At 27.4% G+C, this 13,306-nt stretch overlaps 1 protein-coding gene across 2 annotated transcripts in view; it reads right to left on the bottom strand.

The window, feature by feature from the left end:
* The window catches only part of LOC108753140 (pikachurin), a 138,131-nt gene that overhangs the window by 113,406 nt on the left and 11,419 nt on the right, over positions 1-13,306 (bottom strand). For both annotated transcript variants that reach the window (XM_018494482.1, XM_018494483.1), the window contains one exon: positions 2,276-2,392. In XM_018494482.1, coding sequence (XP_018349984.1) covers positions 2,276-2,392 — 117 coding nt within the window. The remainder of the gene's footprint in view (positions 1-2,275; positions 2,393-13,306) is intronic.

Below are 13,306 nucleotides of genomic sequence, written 5' to 3'. Positions count from 1 at the left end.
AAAAAATTTTTTTTTCTCCTTGTATGTACATATAAGAATAATTTGGTTTGAAATTTTTGTTTGACTTGAAAACATATTCTTATTTTCTAATGACATTCATATTGAATTATGATGTGAAAAAAATTATATAAAATTATTTTTGCACTATACGTTAAAGTAAATTACTTTTTTCATATACCTTCACTGAAAAAAAATTTTCGAAATTTGAATAAATAGTTTGTTTAGATAGTACCAATGGAATCATTTACTTACTTAGTTAAAGAAATATTTGTTTAATTTAAAAAATTATACTTAATTTAAATATTATTTTTTTTAATCGAATAAATATTTATTTTCTGTGAGCAAATAGTCCTATTAATACTATCTAAACAAATATTTATTCAAATTTCGTAAATTTTTTTCAGCGTATCATCACGTATAGAAAGGAGTGGGGAAATTACGAACATAAACACGGGATAAACACGATCTGTATACTGCTGTAGTATGAGTAGTGATAAGCTCTCATTTCTTGCATCCAGTGATAATCCAATATACATTTAGTGGCACTATACACGTGATCATAGAACATGCCGTTAAGGTAAATGCTATTACACGTTTTAGGTGATTTTGATGTAGGAGAGAGAGAGACAGAGAGAGAGAGAGAGAGAGAGAGAGAGAGAGAGAGAGAGAGAGAATGGAGGAATTGCGAGTAGCTAAGGAAAAAATAAAGACATATAGTCAATGAGTATTTAATTATAAAAATTTTTATTCAAACAATATTAGCTTTAAACTACAATAATTAATATATTATTAATGTAAACTATAATTTTAAACAAAAAATTGATTCGACATTGCTCCGCGTAGCGGCAGGTAATTCCAAATGGTAGATTTTATTTTTTTTAATTATTTAGTTTATGTTGTTTATATTGTTTTTTAAAATTATAAGTTATATTGATGACACATATGAATATTAATAACTGTAATTCAAAACTAAATAATTATTAATAAGAGTATTTTTTGAATAAAGATCTATTAATTAATAAATAATCATCATTATTTAATTTTTTCTTTAAGTGTTTACAATTCCCCCATTCACCCCTATGTCCGATAGAACAGAATATAAAAAAAATATATCGAAAATTTTTTTTTCCATTCACGGATTAATGAACAGCTAAAAACTTTGATTGATTGTTATAAAAGCTAAAGTGGAAATGTTGGACATATACAGACTAAATTGTTCTGTATTTATTAACTCGAGAATAACAGGATGTTTTTATATCCCAACCGGAAGAAGATATAAATTGATCTAAAATGGATATTGTTTTCGTTCTTTTTCAATAACTATTCTTTATAAACCTTTAAATATGCGATTTTATTCGAAAACCCGTTATAAAAAAGCGTTATATTAATATATTATTAATTAACCTTTATTATTTTTAAAAATACCATTATAATAAGCTTAACGCGCTCATTTTATTTAATATTTTGTTTGTGTGGTCTCTATTTATTCTTTTCAAAAAATTGTGAATAAATCCACATCCATAACATGCCCAATAAATAAAAAAATAATCAATATACAATATGTTAATGCTATTGAGACTTCTACGGCTACTTTCTATAAAGAAGCTAAGCATTTTGCAAGCTATCTTAGTGTTCAGATCCATTACTAGAATGTCAACATTTCGTGAATATAGCAGTTTACTTCCTACTATATCAAGCTGCTCCTCACCTTGATGAAGTAAACTGCAATGTTCGCGTAATATTGGCATTCTATTGTAATAATGGATCTAAACACGGAGATAATCCGCGTAACTTCTGTATACAACATGTTGTTAATAATAGTGATTTTAATCGAGGGTATATAAAGATACCCTAAAGATATCCTTTGCTGTAAAGCTTTTAGGTTGATGTTCCATATAGTCAGACAAAGATAATTGCAAACTAAAAAACTATAAAAACTGTCGAAACATATTTCTAAAACTTTCAAACTTTTGATGGATTTCCAACCTAGTGAAACTGCAATAGTGTTATTAAAAAAAAAAATATTACCAACAGTTCAGAGATAATAACAATTCGCGCTTGAAGGATACTCCTGGAACAAAGCTCTCTGGGAATCAAGTGAGGGATTCAACAGCGGCGACAGACGGGAGCGTCGCTTTGGAAACAATACGGGCGTCGCATCAAAAAGTTTTGCCGGCGCGGCGCAACGCAAAATTTTATTAGGGGAATCAAAGATGTCGCCCGTCATGAATGCGAATTGCAAAGCGGGATAAAGATCGAATCGAGTCACACTCACCAGCACAGCTGTATCCATTTTTATGAAGTATGTAGCCGTCCCTGCAGTCGCACTCGTACATGCCATCGTGGAGTTCGTAACAGAGCTGCTCGCAAGGCGATCCGTGCCCGCATCTTCCTGAAACACGATAGGGAAACGGGGATGTGAGTAAGTTATGCGTACCGAGGGAATTCGAGGTGGCGCGAAGTGGCGAACAAAGGAAGAAACATCGGAACAGACGGCGGCGATGAGTTGCAAACGCAACTGTTCGCGCATTCTCCGTTCCCATCCCTAATAGCGTATTTACACAACGCTATCTTTGGACGTACTCCATAAAATCGATTCATATAAAAATTATAGCGTAGACTCTTATGTATACCTACACTTTCGTTTTCAGTGCTACTCACCGATTTTTTAGTACAATTAGTTTTTACTTTCAGTTTTTTTACTGAATCTGTAAGGCCTCTATTTTATAAAATCTATTCTGCCTTAGTGTTGCAAGCCGTAAACTGTAAGAAATTAGCCAATCAATAGTTAAATATGATCGACTATAAAAAAATAATCGACTATGATTGGTTAATTTATTACGGTTTACAGCTTGCGATCCTATTATAGAACAGGCTTAACGCCAGTAATAATATCGTTATACAATACATTGTTGTTGCACAGGTTTTATACATAATTAAAAAAAAAGACTTCGCAATAACAATACACTGACACTATCGAGCAGGAAATGGAAAGTTACTTTTTAAAAGAGTAACTATATCTATAGTTACCGTGTTACTCGTTAATGAGTCAAAAAGCAAATAGCCATTACTGATTCTCAAAACTCATTGCCGTTATCATTACTTTTCCGCGTACGCACGTTTACCTTTTTAATACTAAAACAAGATCAGCCAAAAAATTTGGTAATGTCTTTTGTTTAAATATTAATAAAAGCAATAAATAATAATGACACTAAACTAATATATAAAAATACTAAGAAGAAAAATGTTTTTTCGATTCGAGCTTTGTACTTAATAATATTTCAAAGAATTTATATACATTTTGCAAACCACCGATTCAATTTTCGATCTAGAAACACAATCCGACTGAGAGAATATTTTTCGTAATAAATTTTATAGCACATTATATTAATGGCATTATTTCCGTTAAACTTAAAGACTGATATTTATAAAATTTGTTTTTATGTTAATATTGCTCTATGATATGGCATTCTTAAAACATCATAAACCAATCACAGACCCATATTAGCATCTTAAAACATTCTTACTTAAAACTCTTTTGAAGTAAAAACAAATCATGAATACCGACCAGAGGATAGAGATTGAGATTGAATAAAAAAAAAATGATATCATAAATAAGTTTAAATTATAAAAAGTAACTGTAAAATTCATTATTGTTACAAAAAAAAGGTACCTTTATTAATCGGTTATAAAAAAAATAATTTATAACGGTAACAACGTTACAAGTAACGCGTACTTCTATTCGTTAGTTAAGAATTACAGAATAGGGACCTAACAATATAATGGGCTTTCTACAATAAACTATTACCTAAGTTTTAAATCTTAAGCCCGTTGAGTCTTAAGAAATTGATCAATTATAGTCGATTGGTCAATTTTTTATGGCTTAAGACTTAAAGCTTAGATAATGGCTTATTGTAGAAAGCCCATAACTGTAGAAACCAATCATAAAGAATCACTGAGCGTCCACTGAGCTGCTTTGTCTGTTGAACGCATTACTCAAATATACTCATATATATACATTCTATTTTCTATTGTTATGTATCAAGAAATAAATGTTTAAATTATTTCATATTGTTCATTTTATTTTGAGAATCATCAGATTACTATGGTTCATTCTGTATATTAATTATTTACCTTTTGCTTTTTGATAAACAGTTTTTTATAAATTGTGAGGCAAATTTCCGCAAGTTATTGCCCTGCGTAACATTTTAGTCGCTGTGTTATAGATATATTTTTTTTATCGACATATATACCGAGGCGTAAAGAGAAGTTGTATGAAATTCACGATGAGAAAAAGATATTATATTGCACAGCCAACTAAATGTCGTCAAGCTAACTGCAGCAAAACTGTTTCCTCCGTTGCGATTTTATTTTGTTATTTAATCTAACGTCACAACAATAAATTTACAAACAATATATAAAGTTAAATCGTGAAAGGCGTACAAGATTCAGGATAACAGCGTGATAATTAATTTTTTATTCTGTTGTAAAATAAAGGATTAAACCTTGTATATGATGTAAAAATTTTTTTTTAATAATGATGAGTATATAAATATAATGTACAATATAATTGAAGTATCGACGATAATAACAAATTTAACTTATTTAGTGTAATTATGTTTATTTCAAAATCTAGTATTTTAACAATATTTTTATATAATTGTTTCTCTCTTTTTTTCTCATTTTGTTCATATTTAATATATTCATAAATATATGAGCAGTTATTAAACTACATTTATTTAGCAAGTCATATGTAAAACAATTCAGCAATTAACATTCGTTCAGTGCAACCGCTCAATACGATTAAAAATTTCAGTGCTGACGTTTTATGTCATGTAACCGTCGTTGCAACGTTAAAATTTACTGCAAACGTTTTACAACTAACAATAAATTAATCAGTTTCAGTGTTGCAATGCATACTGCCTTTATATAAATAAATATACCGAATGACTACACATAATATATTACAATACGGTAATATCGAAAAAATAAGATAGGAAACAATGTACATTGTATGCTATATTAAAAATATACACGATTCGTAAACTTATCTAAATAACAACTATTTAATGAAAAACAGATATTTAATTTGATCTATTTAGCAACAAAAATTAATTTATTTAAAAATTAAAATAACAGAATATGAGAATTGTAAATTAATTATTTTATTCTGATATTTATAATTTATTTCTATAATAGTATTGTATAATTTTTTTAAATTAATTATTTTAAATATTGTCTAGTGAAAACATCCGTATTTTACAAATCAAAGGATATGTTACTGTGTCGTATTACCAATTCCGCTGCTGCGCATCGTATCAGTACGTGTTAAATTATTTCACCATAAAATACATGAATTTCGGAATTTTGTATTTTAATTTGAAGTAATGGATCCGTAAGAATTATACCATACAACAAATTTCAGTAGTTAAAAACTCAAATTAATGAAATTATAAATAAATATAACGTTTCATAGATTCACTAAGAACATATTTTAGCAGATAGAATAGTGATATCTGTATATATAAGGAATTAAAAGATAAAATTAATTAAATTGTTAGATATATATTATTGGTAGATTATTGATTCGTACAGTTATTTGAACTGTACGAATCAATAACTACGATAGCATTGATCAATTTTAATTGCCTTATAATTGAAAAATTTGGCTTTGACATTATCAATCAAAATTTTTTATTTGAATAATCTTTGAAATATTGAATACGGTAATTATAAAACATCTTTTTTTAACCCTTTGATCTGACGACTTTGTTTGAGATCACCTCCTTTTATTTTATAAACTGCTCCTTCAATCTTTATGAAACTTGGTAATTTAATAATGCTTCGAATCTGAGATCAAAAATAAAAAATTTTTAATTATAGATTTAATATGGCAGACAGAATTTTTTTTAAATTATTGCCGTATCTAATTTGGTTTTAGGAAATTTTCAATTGCAAAATAACATCAAAATTTCTTTTATTTGAAGCTCATCAGTGATATGCAAATGATTAGCACTGATTTTTAAACTGACTTTCAAATTCTGATTATGAACCCTGTGAAACTAGATATTCCTTCATAGAGGTTACTATCCTTTTAAAATTCGATATTTTCAGACAAGATTCAAACTCAGAAATACCAAGAATCTCTAAAATTGAGTTTCACGATAATCATATTATTTTTCTTTAATTTAAATTTTAAAATTCTAATACCAAAATTAAATTCAGCAATCCCCCGAAAATTTTTAAGAAGCAAGATCTTCTATAAGTTATTATTTTGTTAAAAAGATCTGATCTTCAAAAGGTTATATTTGTTTTACTATTACTTATAAAATAATATCTTTAATAATTGTAAATAAATTATACGTACAAAAGAATAATATGATGGATAATAATAATAAGAATAACAAAACAATTATAGCAATTCACTTTAAAATATTTAAAACTAATAATTTAATTTGTTAACAAAATAATAATCATGATCATATTCATGTGCGCGCGATAATATTTAAAAGTAACTATTAAATCGTAATATTCAATTGTGAAAAGAACTGCAGATGAACAGCAACGATGTAGTTTTACGTCAATATTACATATTCGTAATAATGATATATTTCTCGATGTTTTCGTGGAATAGTCAAAATAGCGACATATTGCGAAATGTTTTAACATAAAACGCGATTGGATAGGAACAGAACTGGAGCAATAAAAATTCAATAAAAAAGTGCATTACTTTGAATGCAGTAAATTTTAGAACAATTTTATTTCAACCGAGCTCATCTTTTGGGCCGGCATTACGAATGAAAATAAAGCGCATTCAATTTGTATGCGGACTTTTCAATTTGCACATATGCATACTTAATGCGTATATTTCACACTTAATTTTAGTTTAACGAAAGTGCTTACTAAGTGGACCTCATATAAAGCCAGCCGACCGCACAACGATACATACAATTAAAATATTTCTATGTTATCGTTCCATCTATGAAAACTTTTTAATCAACCAGGTTATATTTCTAATTTTCAATTTTAATGAATATATTTCGAGTTTTTTTCAGCCAACATGTTTTTGCCATTTTTGCCATTTAATAAATAGAAAGTTATTATGTGCTTTAAGTGAGTACATAGAGTACAATCATATAAATTTTTATTTCCGCAGATATTATATTTTTTTCTGCAAAATGATTAACAAACTAGAGTTACTATTAATCCACGCATGAAATTTAAGACAAATACAATCTAATAATATCAATAGGCAATAGAGCGATTGTTTTGCACAGAAGTGATTTGCTTCTCCTGCCAAATATTTTCTTCTTAATATTAAATCGTGCATAAACTTATACTCTAAAGAGCATTACAAAACGAGTACAGTAAATATTTTATATCGATCTTATATTCAAAGCCTGTGAAAGTTACCTTACATTTTTTTAATAGCTTCTTATATGTTTACCATGTTGAGATAGGAGCCCTAATTGAATAGCAAACAAGTGTGTTTATCGTATGCTTGTACACTGATGTTATACTAGAGTTTATACATATACAGAATCTCTCATTTACATAATGGATGAATTACGTACTAGGATTCCATGGATATCTCGAAACGTAGTAATCAAATACAGTACCTATTTACATTACGTTCCGTGACGAAAAAAAAAACGAATGTAAAAAACGGAATTGGCAAATGTAAAATTAGGCGTTTGCCTAACGATCTCGCTAACGATTAATAAAACATAATGCGAATAGGAATAATACTGAAAGAAACGAGATTCACTGTTTAATATGCAGCAACGCATATATAGTATGTCGAATCTGAATCGCATTCTGCGATGAATCACGCAGATCGTTGCACCTCGATGCACTATGTTCTTCCATAGTTATCCCCTTCCGTAGACACAGAACATTGAAAATTCCTATATCCGGTTCGGTCGTGTGTACTCTTTACGAAAAACTGGCCATATGGGAAAAACCAGCATTATTTTCATGGCGATACGCTGCCTGGAAATATAGGTATATATATATATATATCACGTTACACTTGACTTGTCAAATTGTATCGGCCGCGTAATAAAATCGATGTCACGTGATGTTCCGTAGAACGTGATAAAATTTTATTTCACCGATCGTTTAAATATCCATGTATTACGATTGTTTAGCTTCAAAACTCCCATAAACATTTGTAATACTGTCAGAGGAAAGCCTCCTATTATGAGATAGGAGTCTAATATAAGATAGCGGCGTTTCTGCTAAACTAATAAACGCTATCTATTGGTTCCACCATGAATTTATTATTCTTGGATTAAAAACTATTTAGTGGAAAATTTATTATTAGATCGTGCCTGTAGTCGTTGCAAAAAAAAAGATTTTAGAATTTCGATATCTTCAAGTTTCGTTGAGATGAGCTTTTAAACCTTGTTTATTTAATAAATAAATATTTGGCAATAAATTCTTCATGTGGTGATAGAGTAAGGTCGTACTAATAGAAAAATACGTGATATGTTGAATTGCTTAATTACAGAAATTAGATCTGATGATCGTAAAATCATAAGGCATAGAAATCGTAATATGAGTTACTCAGAATATTTCTAATATGAAATAACCTATGCTCCTATATCATAGTGAAAATCGTTGAAGTATATAAATGTTATTGTACAATAATAAACATCGAGTTCCTGTTTCTGCGATGCTTGACTCCAACTACCTAAAGACGAGTCAGCTAGGTACAATGCACCGCATACTCATTTTGCACGTGCACTGGCTATGTTTATTTGTATTTTAGAAACATTAAATAAAATTTTTTAGTTGCAATACTGATGTACGTTGCATTTTATTATCGATTTCTCGGGACATTTCATATTAGGAGCATAATTTTTTGACTTTGTGATTCGCTCACTTTTTACATTTCTTTAATTTATAAAAAAAATAAAATTTGAATTAAATTTTACGTAACTTTATCTTAAAGTTTATTAAATTTCCTTCAAAATGACCCATTATTTTTTTTAATTCTGCCCATAGATTTCTAGCATTTATCCAAAATAAATTCGATATCTCATAATAGAAGCCTTTCCTTTATTTATTTATATTAGATATAACTGACCTTTCATAACTCGATCATGAGATCTTATAACGAATGCATTTTTTGTATAACATGATTCCTAATTTCTATCTTTTCTCTATTTCTGTCTTTTTTTTTCTCGTTTTAATAATTTTCTATTGTGCAATATTCTCTTGCGAGAAATTATTATACATTTAAAGGGCACTTCAGCTTCACTTTTGACGGAGGAGCAATGAGTTTAAACTGGAGATATTGATATCCGGTTACATGAATATGAACCGTGCATCCAAGTAATTACTCGACTTTCGGGGAATGCTCAAGTTCTCATTACCCGAATACATTTTCATATGAAACATGGAAAGCATACACGATATGTGGATAAACACATATGCATGTTGACATATAAAGGAAACGGATGGAAATATAGTTGCAGATAATTCGCAATCCGATCAAATTAAGTAACGGATAATGACATACGAGAACAAATACAGATATAGAATATTCCACATTTTAATAACCAGTTACTATATAGACTGCTTTAATCTTTTATATTATGTTTAACAGATTTTTTAAATTTTGACATCCATAAAATTAATATTTTGTTAAATTTTACTCGAGATTTGTATAAAGAATATTTTTCTATCCTTAATCTGTTTACGTAATAATAAAAATTATAAAGCGATTTCTAATTTATCAGGAACATATCAGGAACTCGAATATCAGGATAAAATGAATCAATTTAGATTGGGTCCTCTCCCTAAAACAGTATTCATGTTAGTGTTTGCTAGTGTTCGCATCCCCTTATGAAAGCGAGGGCGAATGAACCGATTGCATGGCACATGTGCACCTTGATATATGCAGGCTATGATTCTACTGCGCGCCATACATACGAAGCTACGCAAACTATGCTGTATGGCCTTAAGTACAATGTGGATCTTGGTTTGATTCGAGGCAACGCGACACGACACGATGCCAACACAACGCGACGCACCGCAAAGCGACATTGTTACATTGCCTGCAAAATGCCATGACATGTATAATCGTCCGTATGCTGCCATATTCTAACACTTGGGGATAGGTATAATCGGTAACGTATATATTATATTTTATATAAATATATAATAATACAATTGCCGTAAATACCGTTCTGTTATTAAATAGACAGCTGTCAAAAGAATACAGTGTGTCCAAATATTTACACTGAAAAAAAAATTCTTAATTTTATTAAATTAAAATATCAAAGTCAGAAAACGACTTCTTATTAATTTATCTAATTTAGATTTAATATATTACAGTATAATATTTGTTAAAATCTAATAAATAAATCTTTAAAATATTAAACCCAGGATTTTTTCATTTTAAAGTAACACTTTAATAAATATTTGTTTAAGTTTACTTTTCCAAAATTGTGAAAATAATAAATAAATATTACTTATAAAATAGATATCTTTTAAAAATAATTTATTATATTTAATGAAACGTATATGTAATTAAAGTTAATATATTCAACAAAAACAAAAAGAATTTTTTATTTGTAATAAACAGATTCTTTTAATTTCGAAATGTATTTTCCATTTAAAAGGTTCTTTTTTCTAAATTCTTTATTAAAGTCGCTCACTCGCTAGCAATACGCGACACTGGCACAGGCCGATAGATGGATAATATTTAGTAGAAAAGCATATACAGAGGAGAATAAAAGGTGTAGCATTATGAGATTTTTCACCCGTGTTTTAATGAAAATTAAAATGTTGATGCCTTGAAGTCGAACGCCCAAAACTGTATTCCAAAATAAAAATAAATAAAGTACACTATTTGACAATATAATTTTTTTTTTTTTAATTCTGTATAACTTGTCATAATACAGAGAGAGAGAGAGAGAGAGAGAGAGAGAGAGAGAGAGAGAGAGAGAAAATGTAAAATGATATCCAAAATTTAAGTTTACACTTTCTTATTTTTAGGTATATTCAAAATCAGTAGTTGGTAGAAAATAAACACTATAATTTAATACATATTAATTATGTTGTAAAAAATAGTTTCAACAAGTTAAGAATAATTTACTTACTAGAAAAATTATGTATTTGAAATGAATAAATATAATTGGAAAATCATTAATTAATAACAAAAATAACTAAATTTCCATAATAAGTTGAAATTACAAAAAGTACTTATTATAATTAATAAATAATTTCCTTTTTATAAGGGAATAATATTCTTTAAATAAATACATACATTTCTTTAGTTTAAAAAATGTTTTTACAATAATATGCAAACACATAATTTACTAAAATTAACTATATAATTAATTTACTAAAATTTTTTAATTTTTTTTTAATATATTGAGTCGAGGAAAAGTTTCTTCGTATTTTTTAATTCAAAACTGTATATACAATATCTTCGTCAAAGATGAACAAAGTTCATACATTTAATCAACATTTTTGATATAAACATTGGTCCACATAATATCCAATAAGAATAAAAAGTAAAACGATAAATATTAATAAGACATGAATAAATAAAAGAAAATATATAATATATGTAGAAAAAAAGAAAAGATTATCAGCTAAAAATAATACTAAACGGATGTCTTGATTTCTACACTGAGAAAAAAATATTAGGTCAGAGAAAAAGTTTCTTTGTATTTAAAATAAATTTTTTTACAAAAGTTTTTTATTTGTTGTGAAATTTTTCGTTACAATTATCATTCGCTAGAGCAAAGTTTCAGTTTTAAGAATCTGTTTTTTAAATCATGGTATGATGATTTTTATCAGAGTTATGAGTAATTGAAATCAGAATGCTCCTTTACTTAACTCGAGAATAACTTAGGAACAAATCATAGGAACATTAAAAAAAAATGATTTTGTAGGAACAGCTTCAAGTTTTCACATAGTCCAACATTTTCATAAATTTTTTTTGGGCACGTAAAAGACCCCCAAAGTAAAAAAAAAATTTTTCATCTTTTTCAGGTTGTAGTTTTTTAAATGTAAAAATTACCAAACTCACAGAAACTCAAAAGATATAGTAACCTTTCAAAAGTAGAGATTTTAAGCTTTAAAACTCTTTTTTTAAATTTAAATTTCGTTCATGTGACCAAGATATTGTATATACAGTTTTGAATTAAAAAATAGAAGAAAGTTTTTCCCCGACCCAATATATTTTTAAAAAATTAAAAAATTTCAGTGAATTAATTATATAATTAATTTTAGGAAAAATAAAGAGTCCAATGTCACACAACATCGTAATTATATAGTTAATTTTAGAAAAAATAAAGAGTCCAATGTCACACAACATCGTTAAATAAACAATATCGTCAGTCTCTCAGCAAATGAATTATTTAAATTTAGTCAAATAAAATACTTTAAATACTAAATTACACATTTATATATCTCTTTTCTATTTAATTGTTACACTATACTATTTAATGAAATAACAAGAAAAAGAAAAACATGAAACATAAAACGTACATTTATTTTGAATAACAATTGGAATATTTACTGCAACAATAGATTAATTAACAAATTACAAAAAACGGAGAAAATGAACTCTAAAAGTTAAAATAATGAGAAACAGTGAACTAATCCATATTTTCACAAAACCCACTGTTGCAATAAGTTTTTCAATTATTTACACATATGTACACATATTTTTATTTTGTTAATAAGTAACAATTGATTTTTATCCAAAACATGTATCTTTCTTATAATGTAAAAACGGTTGAAGATATGTCATGTTGAATTATATAAACTCACAATTTACCTAAGGATATAAAAAAGGATATTGAATTGAAAATTATTGAATTTTGCGGTGCAAATTATTCTTAAATGGGGTAATAGAATTGTTTCTGTTATATAATCAGATAAACTGATTTTCACAATATAAACAGATAAGTAAGTTGGATGCGCTATAGTAAGTATATTTCATAATTTATCACTATATATGTATAAGTAAATGTGTTTATCAATCGATAAACATAGGAAGTTAATAAAGGATTTTATTAGATCCATTTCCGCACAGAATTATTAAATACTTAATAAGTGAATAAATCCGCACAATATATATTATATTCGCTTAATAATTATTAAAATTTGCTAACCATTGATAATTAAGATTACAAAATATATATTTTCAAACAGTTTATCAGAATATTTGAAAAACTGTAATTGTTAAGAAGTAAAGATTTATATTATAAATAAAAATATGAATATATATATATATATATATATATATATTCATATTTTTATTTATAATATAAATCTTTAC

This window comes from Trachymyrmex septentrionalis, unplaced genomic scaffold, assembly GCF_001594115.1.
Source record: "Trachymyrmex septentrionalis isolate Tsep2-gDNA-1 unplaced genomic scaffold, Tsep1.0 scaffold66, whole genome shotgun sequence".
NCBI classification, from domain to species: domain Eukaryota; kingdom Metazoa; phylum Arthropoda; class Insecta; order Hymenoptera; family Formicidae; genus Trachymyrmex; species Trachymyrmex septentrionalis.
Note: the sequence above shows the minus strand (reverse complement) of the source record. Positions and strands in the feature narration are given on the sequence as shown.